The 12,302-nt window shown below is 30.8% G+C and overlaps 1 protein-coding gene across 1 annotated transcript in view; it reads left to right on the top strand.

The window, feature by feature from the left end:
* Positions 1-9,605, top strand: part of LOC111613769 (serine/threonine-protein kinase Genghis Khan-like) — a gene marked incomplete at its 5' end in the record, with an annotated part of 36,996 nt that extends 27,391 nt beyond the window's left edge. Inside the window, one exon of the mRNA XM_023355114.1 lies at positions 9,205-9,605. Within this exon, the coding sequence (XP_023210882.1) occupies positions 9,205-9,372 (168 nt within the window). The remainder of the gene's footprint in view (positions 1-9,204) is intronic.
* Between the last annotated feature and the right edge of the window lie 2,697 nt (positions 9,606-12,302).

The raw sequence follows: 12,302 nt of genomic DNA, 5'->3' as shown, positions 1-12,302 counted from the left end.
ACGATAATAAACTCAACTTACTAGCCTAAAATCTCCGTAGCGTGTTGCCAGGCGGCAGAAAGCATATATATAATTATAATAAAGTTACAATAAATTAAGTTAATATATAATTATATATACAGTACCTAATTTATATATAATTAATATATAATTATATGTACAGTACCTAATTTATATATAATTTATATATAATACTAAACAGACGATAGCAAACTCAATTTAGCCGCTCCGTAGCGTGGCGCAGGGTCGGAGGTAAGTAGTTCGGCTGCTCATCCACTATTGGTCCAGACTCTATCAATCTTGTCGCGAAATGACATTATAGGAGGTACTTTATACGAAAGTTGCTACAATTTTTTCGCTACGTTATAGGAATTGTCATTATAGGAACGTACGTTATAGGGGGGTCGACTGTATATATATGTATACAACTTATAAGTATATGTATAGTATATACATATACTTATATGTATATACATAGTATATAGTATATAAGTATGTATGTATGTATGTATAGTACATACATACATACATATATACATATACTTATAATACATAAATGTCACCTGTTTGTACTAATTGTGAATGATGGAGCATTATTAAATGAGGTTGTTTCATGATTTTAATTGGATTTTTCCTATGGTTGGTGCTGAGAGCCTCAATTTTGAGTGACACATGCTCTGAAAAGAAAGAAATACAAAGTTTTGTTTTGATATATTTTCAATGAACATTTTTGAGTTAAATTCCAATAACACTTATTGGTGAGGACCTTGTCTGTTTTTCAATTTTTGATCTTTGCATATTGTAATTTGTAGGGTAACATTAGATTACAGAGATTTCTTCTAAAATCATTTGATTAAAAGTCTTCCTGATGAATGATGAAAGTAATTCTTGTTTTCCACAAATTGGGATTTGCTTGAAGGCAGTCTTATTGATAACATACAAATGATTATATAAGCTTTATCTGAGAATAATCCATAGTCTTATCTTTCAGAAAATGAAACTGATAAGTTGCTACATGTAGATGTAAGTGAAGCTGTTATGTAAGCTTTGAACGATGTTGAAATTATTGAAAACATTACAAATCCACAAAATGCTAAATAAACAGAAGAAAATGATGATGAAGCGAATGAAATCACAAGATGCTTCTGGCATGAGGCAATCGAACATATCACAAAAATCTATTGAATTTGCAGGGAGAAGACCATTACAATGTATCTAAAATGATGAATCTCCATATTGTGCTAAACAATTAGTGTACAACTAAAGCACTGAGATACAAGCAATTGCACATCACAGATGTGTTTTGAAAGGGTCCAAAAACAAACTTTGTCAAAACACTATGTGAGAAACTGGGGACAAAGGGGTTTCCTATTGACTGCTTAGTTGGCAATGAGTTGGTAAAACGAGCTCACTTGGTCACTCGATGGCTTTTGTAGATTATCAGAGACAAGGAAGTTGCGAGGTTTCTGTCCTCTGTCAGGATCTGACACCAGTTAGGATAGAGTTAAACATGTCCTAACTCACAATTATTCTGAATTATTCGGTTCTCAGAGTTCAACTTTTAAAGGAGAGCTATTAATTGAGTGGGGAGTGCGATGAGTAAGTTGACAGAGGTCTAAAAGCTGAAAAATGGAGTTGACACCATGTTTAAACAAGATAACAAATTTAATATATATGATATAAACCTAGATTACATGATACTTATGAAACATAACTACATACTAAGTGTAGTTATGTTTCATAAATATTCTATCAAAATGAGAGGGATGCTGTCCTCTATCTCTGTGGAGGAGTATTCCTGATGTATGACAGATCTAGCAGGAACTCTCTGGCTGGGATAATGCCTGGATAATGGTAAGTCTAGCCATCATCTTCTATGGCCCTGGGGATGTCCTCTGAGTATGGCAGGACAGGAGACTGGTGTCGCCTGCTTCTATGGTCCTGGGGATGTCTGTTCAGGAATATGGAGAGGCTGGAGCCTTGGTTGGAGTCCACCCCGAGACTCAAGTTTGAGTTCTTTTTATCCTCCTGAGGCCTAGGAAAATGATCAGGTGATCAGCTGTTTGGCGATGAAGTTGCAGGTGTGAGGTCATAGGTGAGCCGTTGATGGCACTAAGATGTTGTTTAAACTAATCTGATAGTATAATATTTGGTTTGAGATACATTACATTCATCCTGTTTACTCATTTAAAGGTTGCCATTTCTCTCTTTTAACTATAGATTGTTATAATTTCTTAACAGTTGTTGATGACATTCAATTCTTTTTCTGTGCGATGTTTTCTGAACAATTGCAATGGAGAAATATGTTAAAAATTTCCTTAACCCTTTGCTTCCACCATCTTGTTTACATTTATCTTGTGTTCTCTCCTAAGGCAATATAGGTCAGTCAGGCAATATTATTTTAAAAATTCACCAAAAATCAAATTATCATTATATTCATATGAAAAAAAATTATGTACATTTATTAATATCTTTTGTTTTAAATTGAAACCCAGCATTGTGACAATGTCACAATAAATAATTGCTCATTAGCTTTAATTTATTTTATTTAACCCTTTGCTTCTGCCATCTTGTTTAAATGTCAGAACTGAACGGCATAACTTGAGTATTTATAACACGTTGACTTATTATAGCTAAATAAACTTATTATAGCATAAATGAGCATATTATAGTGTTATTATTTCATGAATATGCTAAAAATTAAATAAAAAATTATTAGAAAATAGATAATTCAAGAAAAAAAAGCTTAATTAAAATTTTTTTTAAATCAACAAAACACCTCCTGGAGAAAAATATGTAAAACAGACACTAGATAAGACGGTGCCATCAAGTGCTGACATATGTTGTCGATAAATTTTTATAAAAATCGATTTTTTCTAGGGTAACAATGAATCGTTACCATTGTAGTTTTGCTTAACAATGAAGGGTAACGATCAATTGGTACTTTCAGAAGCAAAGGGTTAAAATAGAGCAAAATCAGGTCCTCAATCTCACAACTGTCTTGTAGAGACAGAAGACATTGACAGTCCATTTTTGACATATGAAGCAGTTTTATCAATATCATCTCAAGAGTAGTTAACCCGGCATGAATGAGGTGAGAAATTGTTACACCAACTATGAGGTGGGTAGGAGATACCCAAAACTTTGATGCCGAATTTTTTATACTATAATTGTGTATAAAGTATTTTTTCACTTGGGATAATAAGAATAGTATCTATTCAACAAGATGAGTAAATAAAATATTATGTTTAAGATTGGAAAGCATTTTTTTTTAATTGAAATAACAAAGTGTCTATATTTTCTTTGAAAAAGTACAAGTTTTGATAGTTTAACATTTTTTCGTATAAAATTCTAACAAAATTACAACTTCTTTGGTTAATCAACATAACTATAGTATCTTTCAATTATAAAAATAGAAATGCTTCATACATTTTGGCTTCTCACACTTCGAACAGCAATGTTTTGTTTTCCTATCTGTTTTTTAGTACACTCACCACACCTGACATATTTATTAGCCATTTTTTTGGAAACAGGTAATGAAGGTTCTCCCAGTTGATCAGTAATAACTTTTTGAGTTTCCCTTGGAAGATGTGTTTTTTTTTTTTGTCTAATGCAAAGACTATCATTTGAGAAATCTAGAAATAAATCTAAAAATACTATAAATAACTATAACTCATAAACTTATTGTCAACTCAGAAATGTCGGGTTTGACGTATCCCAGCCACCTTTGCTCATGTGTATCTCCCACTGACACCGGCAGAACACTAAACTCAACAGTGCGCCTCGCCCCCCCCACTCCCTTACCTCCAGCTACTGTGACAACGGGATTTGCATGGCAACAATAACATTAAATAATCTGCGTTTAAAATCTTCTCGGGTATGACATACCCGACCTCACTCACGCCGGGTTAAGAGGACCTCAAACTCTTATGAAATGTAATTTCAGTAAACTGTTTATAGTCTACATTGCATTGTGTTGAATGAAAATTGGCTTGTTAGAGCTAGCATTCATTTTTTGTATAGTAACATGTGACTGGTGTATTTTCTTTCCCAAAGACCAATGTGAGGACATAAATATAAAAATAGATTTCTCATACTTGCAGCATATGCAGCTTTTGTAAATTGTATATATAGAGCATGTCTAGAAAATAAATACTAGTTACACATGAAGCATTGTAAAGGTTGATTTTGTGCAATAATTTGTTCAATACTTTGCAGGTTTTTTTAATTAGTCCAATATAATCATGCATTCAGGGCTATCGAGAGAGCCCAGGGGTAGTGCAGTCCTTTTTGACTTTATTTTAACAAATAGAATGTCTCTTTGTTAATAAAAGAAAGTCTTAAAGATTTTAATTTTTATTAAAAATAACATTAATTTATATGGGTAGCAATTATAGTGAGCTTCTAAGTTTTCTCTGCACCCAGGGAAAAATCCCCATCTCTCCTTCTCTCGATAGCCCTGCATGCACTGTATTATCTTCAGACTGATTAAAGAGCATGCATAAAGAAATTAGAAGCATTAAGCAGCATGTGCTGGACAAAATATACAGTAATGTCAACATTTGTATCATACATAACTTTATGGATTTTTTGAAAGTATGAAAATGTCTGGTAATTCAGCAGTTTTGATAATCCAGCAAAACTCTAATCCTGTAGATGTCAGATTGAGAAAACTTCCAAGAATTAACAATGTTATATAGTAGATACTTGATATAGTAGATACTAGGGTTTCTGAAACGGGATTCCGGGATCCTGGGATCCCGGTTGTTTTTTTAACCCGGGAAATTTTTCTTATCCCGGGAAATCCCGCAAATTTCTTAAAAATTCACTTTTTTTCTTATTTTTTGTTAAGGTTGAGGAGTTTTGCAAATAGAAAGCATAATTAACTCATTCACTGCCAGAATACATTTGTATTTATTAATTTTAAACCTACCTATTAGTTTTTTTAAATTTTTGCTCGTTATAGCATGTCACAAATGGTCAATAATCAATATATAGCTTATTTGTGGCATGACTATAAAAATTCTTTACTTGTCGGAACCTGTAATATCTGGAATAATTGTGCTTACGCTGTCTTGAGTTTTAACCATGCCCAGTAGCTTCAATAAATGCCTGACGCCAGATTGTGCAAATTGGGCAAGGATACAAACGAGTACAAAGTCTGCAAGTATGAAGTTTTTCTTCATAAACCTGATTATTAAAGCCAAATGAATTGCCGAATTATCGAGCTCTAAGCTTGATGCCGCTATTAAAGCAGCCAAGGTAGACAAATCAAGAATACTAGAGAGCGAAAGAAGTACTACAATCTCGAAAACGAACTCGAAAGCTTCCAGGCTACAGGTGAAAAAACACATAATATCTGTCTTCTCTTAAATGCATTAAACACTATTCCAATCACATCAATTGAATCGGAAAGGGCATTCTCGGTGGCAAGACTTTTCATTACTAAAATAAGAATTAGAGTGAGTTATCGGAGTATTGACCATCTTTGCTTTTTAAAATCTTATAAAAGTTTGCAATATTTTGTATTATATTTTATTTAAAAAACGAAAATTACCTTCTAAATTAGAAGTTCATTTTTTTAATTTTTAACTCAATTCAAAACATTTTTTTTGTTGTTGTTGTATGCAGTTTCCAGCAAACTTTAATTAATTTTTTTCTATTTGTGAAAATTTCTACGTTATTTAAAGGTAATTTTTATTATAGGCCTATAGACCTTACACAGCATTATTAATATGATTTTGGAGGTTACAAAACTTTAAAATTACTTTAAAAAATGGAAAATAATTATATCATTTGATTTCAAGATATTTTGTATACCTTAAAAATAATTAATTCTATCCCGGGATCCCGGGAAACAGTTCACTTTTATCCCGGGATCCCGGGACAAGCAAAATACCGGGAAATGAGAAACCCTAGTAGATACTTCTTGGTTAGTAGTGATAAATAATATCTTGTTAGATACTTGTGGTTAGTAGTGTATTTGAAAATGAAAATTGACTTGGAATCAGAATAACATAACTTCCTACTTAATTTAGAGTTAAATTTGAAACCTGTTCTGTATCAATATTCTATTTCAGATATTTTTTATAATTAAATATAAATTTATTATTAGAAATTTGTATCTGATACAGAAGACATATTATATTTTGAGTACCATAAATATAGATTGTACTGTAAGCAAATTTTTATTATATTCATTTGTTGTTTTTTAACTAATTTTTAATGGATATTATTTTATATTTTTGTTGCTTAAGGGAGGTCTTTATTATTTTCATGATGTTATCTTAAATTGTATAAAATAAATAAATAATAAAAAATTAGTTCTTATTACTAAAATTCCTAAAGTATGGCAACTACTTATTCCTTGATAAATTTCAAAATAAGAAAATCTATTTCTTTTTAGCTTGGAGAAAATTGAATGATACTTGGTTATTTGATTTAATAATAATTCTGGTTTTATTGATTTTATATGCAATATAAAGTGATTTTTACTAATTAATATGAAACATTAAAATAAAACTTGATACCAAAATATTAAAATAGGTAATTGAAAAGTTGCTTAATTTCATAAAAGCTTTTTATAAATAGTTCCATGTTCCAATTGGTTGTAATTTAATCAATAAACTTTACTTGGTTTCCAGAAATAAGCAGTTTTTTAATTATTTGTTTTGATGTGTAAATGTGTTAGTTTGACAGAAATATGATCAGAGATAAATATATTTACGAGTTCATGTTTTGAATTAATTCTTTGTTGGCTATTGACTACCATTTTCTTATTGTAAATAACATGCCATAGCTAATAAAGATTAAAGGAGTCAAAAATTTATCATCATAAAATGTTTTTGAGATTGTTTATATCTCAGTGTCAGATCAGATGTTAGAAATCACACTGTTCATACAGAAATACTATCATTTGAACAAAGATAAATTTAAATATTTAGAAAAAATCAATTTAATTCTCATGCTTGGAATGTTTAAAATAGCTTTTAAACATTCCAAGCATGTTTAAAAGCTATTTTAAACATTCCAAGCATGAGATGATTGAAAACCTTAAGGATAATATTATAGATATAGAACAAAAATAATAACTTAAACATAACTTTAAAAATAAAATAAAATATGAATAAAGTATTGGTTTCAATGGAATAAAAACTGCACAAATTTTAAAAAGTTCAAGTACTTTTGAACTCAACTACCTGTCTTCAGGAAGTGAAGAATGTTCTGTTACTGTTGTGGAAGTGTAAACTTGAGAAAAATCATCCCTATGCTAATGATGACATCACTATTACATTAGATAGAATAAAATAGACAATGAAGAAAAATTTAAAGTTTACGTGAATAAGTTAAATATATAGTGTAAAATTATAGATTTAAAACTTAAATTCAAATTACGTTAATTTTTTAATTAATCAATTAATTTAAACAAAAATGCAAAATATTTAATGACATATAGCCAGTAAGGTTGTGATCACTAACTGTTGTTTTTTTATCAGAGTTACATTTGTTAATATTTCTAGATTTTAAGCTTTTTCTCAAAAATCCTAATAGCCTCTGTGATCTGAACATTACCCATGACTTTTAAGCTCTCAGTTTTCTTTCTTTAATCCTAAGATAAAATGAGATTATTATTCTGAAGGTTTTGCATTAGAAATGTGATGTAATCACATTCCTAATGCAAAACCTTCAGAAATTCATTAGTAAATCAATAAAAATATTTACATAATAAATTTTTTTTCAAAATTGTGAATTGTTTTTCTTTTTAATTTTGTATTTGTAATCAATGTTTTATTTTACTTAACTTGATGATGCATTATTATTATTTTTACTGCATATCATTCTCAGTTTGGGCTTGAAATCATATCTCACAGGCAGGCCAGAGAGCTAAGCCTATGAGATTAGTACAAAACTTTAAACAGTTTGGAAAATCTTCTGGCAATATGACAAATTGCTAGAGTGGTAGCTTTTTGTAAGGATCTATATAAATTTGAGTGAATGTCTATTGTCTTCAGGTTTTTATGTAATGAATGTAGAATAACTCCTGTGGCAGAGAGAACATTAGGTATGATATGGACTTTATCCATTTTCCATGGACATTTTATTTCTTGAAAGACTTCAGTATATTTATTCATTTTTCTGTATAGCTACTTTGTAGATTATGTGTATTTGGTATAACAATGTCAGTGATATAGGTTTTTTTCTTCAATGATAAGGATAATGTTTGGTTTATTATGATGGTTCATTTTATAATTGCTCTGTCAAAATAGTTCCTGTGCTGTGTTCTCAAAGATAATTTATGAAATATACTTATAGTTTGGGTTTTATGTGATGGCTAGTAAATACTTCTTTGCTATAAACTGATAAATTATTTTAGCTACCTGGTTATGTCTGTATAAATAATCTGTTTGTGCCAGACTTTTATAGCTCCTTGTGATATGTTGTATAGCTTCTTTTTCAGCATGACATTTTCTGCATGTACAGTACCATCCATGATATCTTTGATTACATGTTTTCTGCAGTTTCTTGTATTGATAAGTTGGTCCTTTATTGCAATTATAAAGTCTTCTGTTTCTCCAAAGAGATTCCCACCTCTAAGCCAGTAGTTTGATGCTGTTTTAGCTCTGTGTTTAGGTGCAAGATCAGTTGGGTATCATTCATGGAGTGCTTTTCCCATTTATGCTTGCTGTTTTGTGTTCACAGCATCATTTGTGTTTTTTGTACTTTGGGTGTTCCTTAGATTTAATAATAGTATATACTTATCAGCCTGGATGTTTGTGTAATGTAATGATAATGATTGTTGTTTAGTATGGAAGAAGCCTTGTAATGAGTCTATCTGTTTCTGATGGAGAATCTTAATACTAATAAGACCTCTGACACTCTCCAAGCATGGGAGGATAAGCCTTTTCTTAGCAGAATCAGGGGGTTACAGTCTATACTTAGTGAGTATTGTTTGGGTTTTACAATTTAGGTCCTCAAAGTCTGTATTAGCCCATTGAATGGTGCCAAAATAGTAGGTAAGTAATGGAATGGGATATGTGTTTTATCAGGTTTTTGAAGTTTAAGTGTGTTTTTAGTACTGATTTTAGTCTGTTTAGTAAGTTCTATTATTATTTTTTTGTGTTCAATTATTTTAGTCTGGTAAATTTTTATTTAAATCTTATAGAATTTCATAACCAACATTTTAAAACATTATTAATTTTTCAGCCCAAGGCCCATCAGTTTTTAGTACGTACATTTGTAGCACCTTTGAAATGTAATCATTGCACATCACTGATGGTTGGGATTATCAGGCAAGGAGCAGTATGTGAAGGTAAAAAAAAACTTAAAAAACAAACTTATAATTTTTTAATGTTTATAAATAAAAATAATTAATGCCTTTTGTATGCTTTCATAAGTCTTAATGGTTTGTAAAGTTGTAAGAGTGATGATTGGCATTTATTATTCATTAGATATGATTAATGGTTTTATGAATTGGTGATTTGATTAGCTATATCACTGTTTTTTAATACTTGTAAATCAAAATTTTATCACTACTTTTGTATGAATGAAGTTTGACTACTGCCTATTAATTGAGTTTGCATTTAAATTTTAAATCACGATTAATAATATATAAAAATTGCATAAGATACAGCTCAAAAAATCATAAGGCAAATTTTTTTTTTTAAATCAACTGGCATTTATAACATTTAATCTGTAATTGTTGTTACTTGAATGTACTGTATTTTCTAATAACTTATTTTTGTTTTCAATTTTCAAAAGCACCAATTTTACAAACAGAAATTTTAATTTAAACAATTTATATACATTTTGAAAAATAATTTAATTATTAAAATTTTAAAACAAAACAACTCACATTTTACATAATGTATTTTCTCTGTCATAAACTGGACCTACGAACATTATCAATTTAAAAAGATAATAATAGTTTTAGTTGTTACTAGGTAATCTATCATTAAAGTTATATATTTGAATTAATTAATAAAATGGAAACTGAAATAATTTAACAAAAATTGACTTTTATTTTTATTGTGATCTTAAATCATCAGTTTATGATAATGATTTTTTTCAATTTTTATCATCATTAAAAATATTTTATGGAATTTATATCTTAAAGTTATTTTGAGTATCCAGTTAATAAAAACTTATCCATTAACAAAAATTTCATTATTTAGCTGTGCATTAAATGTACGCTCTTAATATGTATATCTACTTATTCTTTTTAATAAAAGCTGAATGACTGTTTTTCTGTTTGTATTTGAAAGCTTTTTATTGTTTTGATAAAGTGAAAAACAAACTAATGCAATTATCTACTCATACTTTTAAAAAGTGTAATATATTAACATACAAATGTAAATTGCTGTCCAAGAGACTGTGGTTTTTGTTTCAAGAAAACTAGAATAAAATTAAAATTATTTCTTAATTAACGTTTTTAGAAGATTGTGGAAAAATTACTATTATTATGTTGGATTTTGTGAGTTATACTCGGTTCACACCGGTGGCTGTGTACTATGCCAGACCAAAGTCAAGGCATAGCAACCAAAACAAAACTAAAATTAAATAAGTGTGTCAGTGTGTGTGTCTGTATTCAGGAATTTCCTAACAATGTTGCATGTATTCAATATAGTGGCCTTCTGTAGTGTGATGTATGTATTTCTACTCAATTATAATGTTCCCAGGCTTTTGTGTAGTGTGCATGGTATCACACCTGTACAGGAGAGAATGACAGGTACAATAAGCACCCTTTCCATCCTCCACAGATGCCTTATTTCCTGGGTGAGTTCTGTGTACTTGCTAATTTTTTCAGTGCATGTGTTTTGTACATTGTGAGTGTTTGGAATGGCTATGTCTATAATGTATGTGATTTTATTGTGTTTGTCAATGAGTGTGATGTCTGGTCTGTTGTGGTAAATTGTTTTATCTGTGATTATGGCTCTGTCGTAATACATTTTGTGCGTGTTATTTTCCAATACTGTCTGTGGAATATACTTGTAGTATGGTTCGTGGATGTCTGCCAATTTGTGTTTCTTTGCAAGCTCTTGGTGTATTATATTTGCTACTTGATTGTGTCTATGTAAGTAATCTGTCTGTGCCAAGAGCTTGCAACCAGAAGTGATGTGTTGTATAGTTTCTGGCATGATGTGACATTTTCTGCATGTGTCATTTGTGAGTGTTGTATCTTTGAGTATGTGTTTTCTGTAGTTTTTAGTATTTATGACCTGATCCTGTATGGCAATCATGAATCCTTCCGTCTCCCCAAAGAGGCATCCCCGATCTAACCAGCTGTTTGACGCAGTTTTGTCAACAAAATCCTGGGCCAGGTCGTAAGGATGCCTGCCATGGAGAGCCTTTTGAGCCCATGATTGCTTAATGTTGTCTATGCTTTTTATATGTTGTGTCATGTCTGTATGTTGTGAGTGTAAGTTTAATGGTGTGTTATTTGAGTCTGCTAGAGTTACTGCTTTATGTAACTGTGATGTTTCTTGTTTCTTGTAGAAAAACTCTCGCAGTGACTGTATTTGTTTGTAGTGAAGGTTAACTATGTCAATCAGGCCACGTCCGCCTTCTTTACGTGGAAGGGTTAATCTTTCTGTGGCGGATTTAGGATGATGTTGTTTATGCTTAGTAAGTGTTGTTCTTGTTTTCCTTTGGAGTTGCTCGAGATCTGTGTGAGTCCAATGTATAACTCCAAAAGAGTATGTGAGTACTGGGATGACATATGTGTTTATTGCTTTAACTGTGTGTTTTGCATTTAACTGTGTTCTAAGTATAGCGTTTAACCTACTTTGGTATTCTTTAATTAATCGTTGCTTTATTTGTGTATGTTCTGTTAGTTTGGCCTGTTGGAATCCTAAGTACTTGTAGAACTCGCCCTCTTCCATGGATTCAATAACGTCTCCATTTCCAAGTGCAAAATCTTCTTTCTTCAGGATTCCTTTTTCTATGTGAAGTGTTTTGCATTTGTCTAAGCCAAACTCCATTTGTATGTCCTTAGTGTATGAATGTGTGATTTGTAGGAGTTGATGAAGTTGTTTTTGTGTGGATGCATAAAGTTTTATGTCGTCCATGTACATGAGATGTGAGAGTGTAAACTGTGTTGTTTTTTCGTGTCTGATATTGTAGCCGTATTGCGTGTTGTTTAACATGTTGGATAATGGATTCAGGGCTAGGCAGAACCAGAGAGGACTCAAGGAATCTCCTTGAAAAATTCCTCGCCTAATGAATATTTCGTTTGTTTGTATGGAAGTGTTACTAACCCTGAGATGTAGTGTTGTTCTCCAGTGCTGCATAGTGTTTTCGAAGAA

Source organism: Centruroides sculpturatus, unplaced genomic scaffold, assembly GCF_000671375.1.
Source record: "Centruroides sculpturatus isolate CEXI.00-Female unplaced genomic scaffold, Cexi_2.0 scaffold1556, whole genome shotgun sequence".
Lineage (NCBI taxonomy): Eukaryota > Metazoa > Arthropoda > Arachnida > Scorpiones > Buthidae > Centruroides > Centruroides sculpturatus.
Note: the sequence above shows the minus strand (reverse complement) of the source record. Positions and strands in the feature narration are given on the sequence as shown.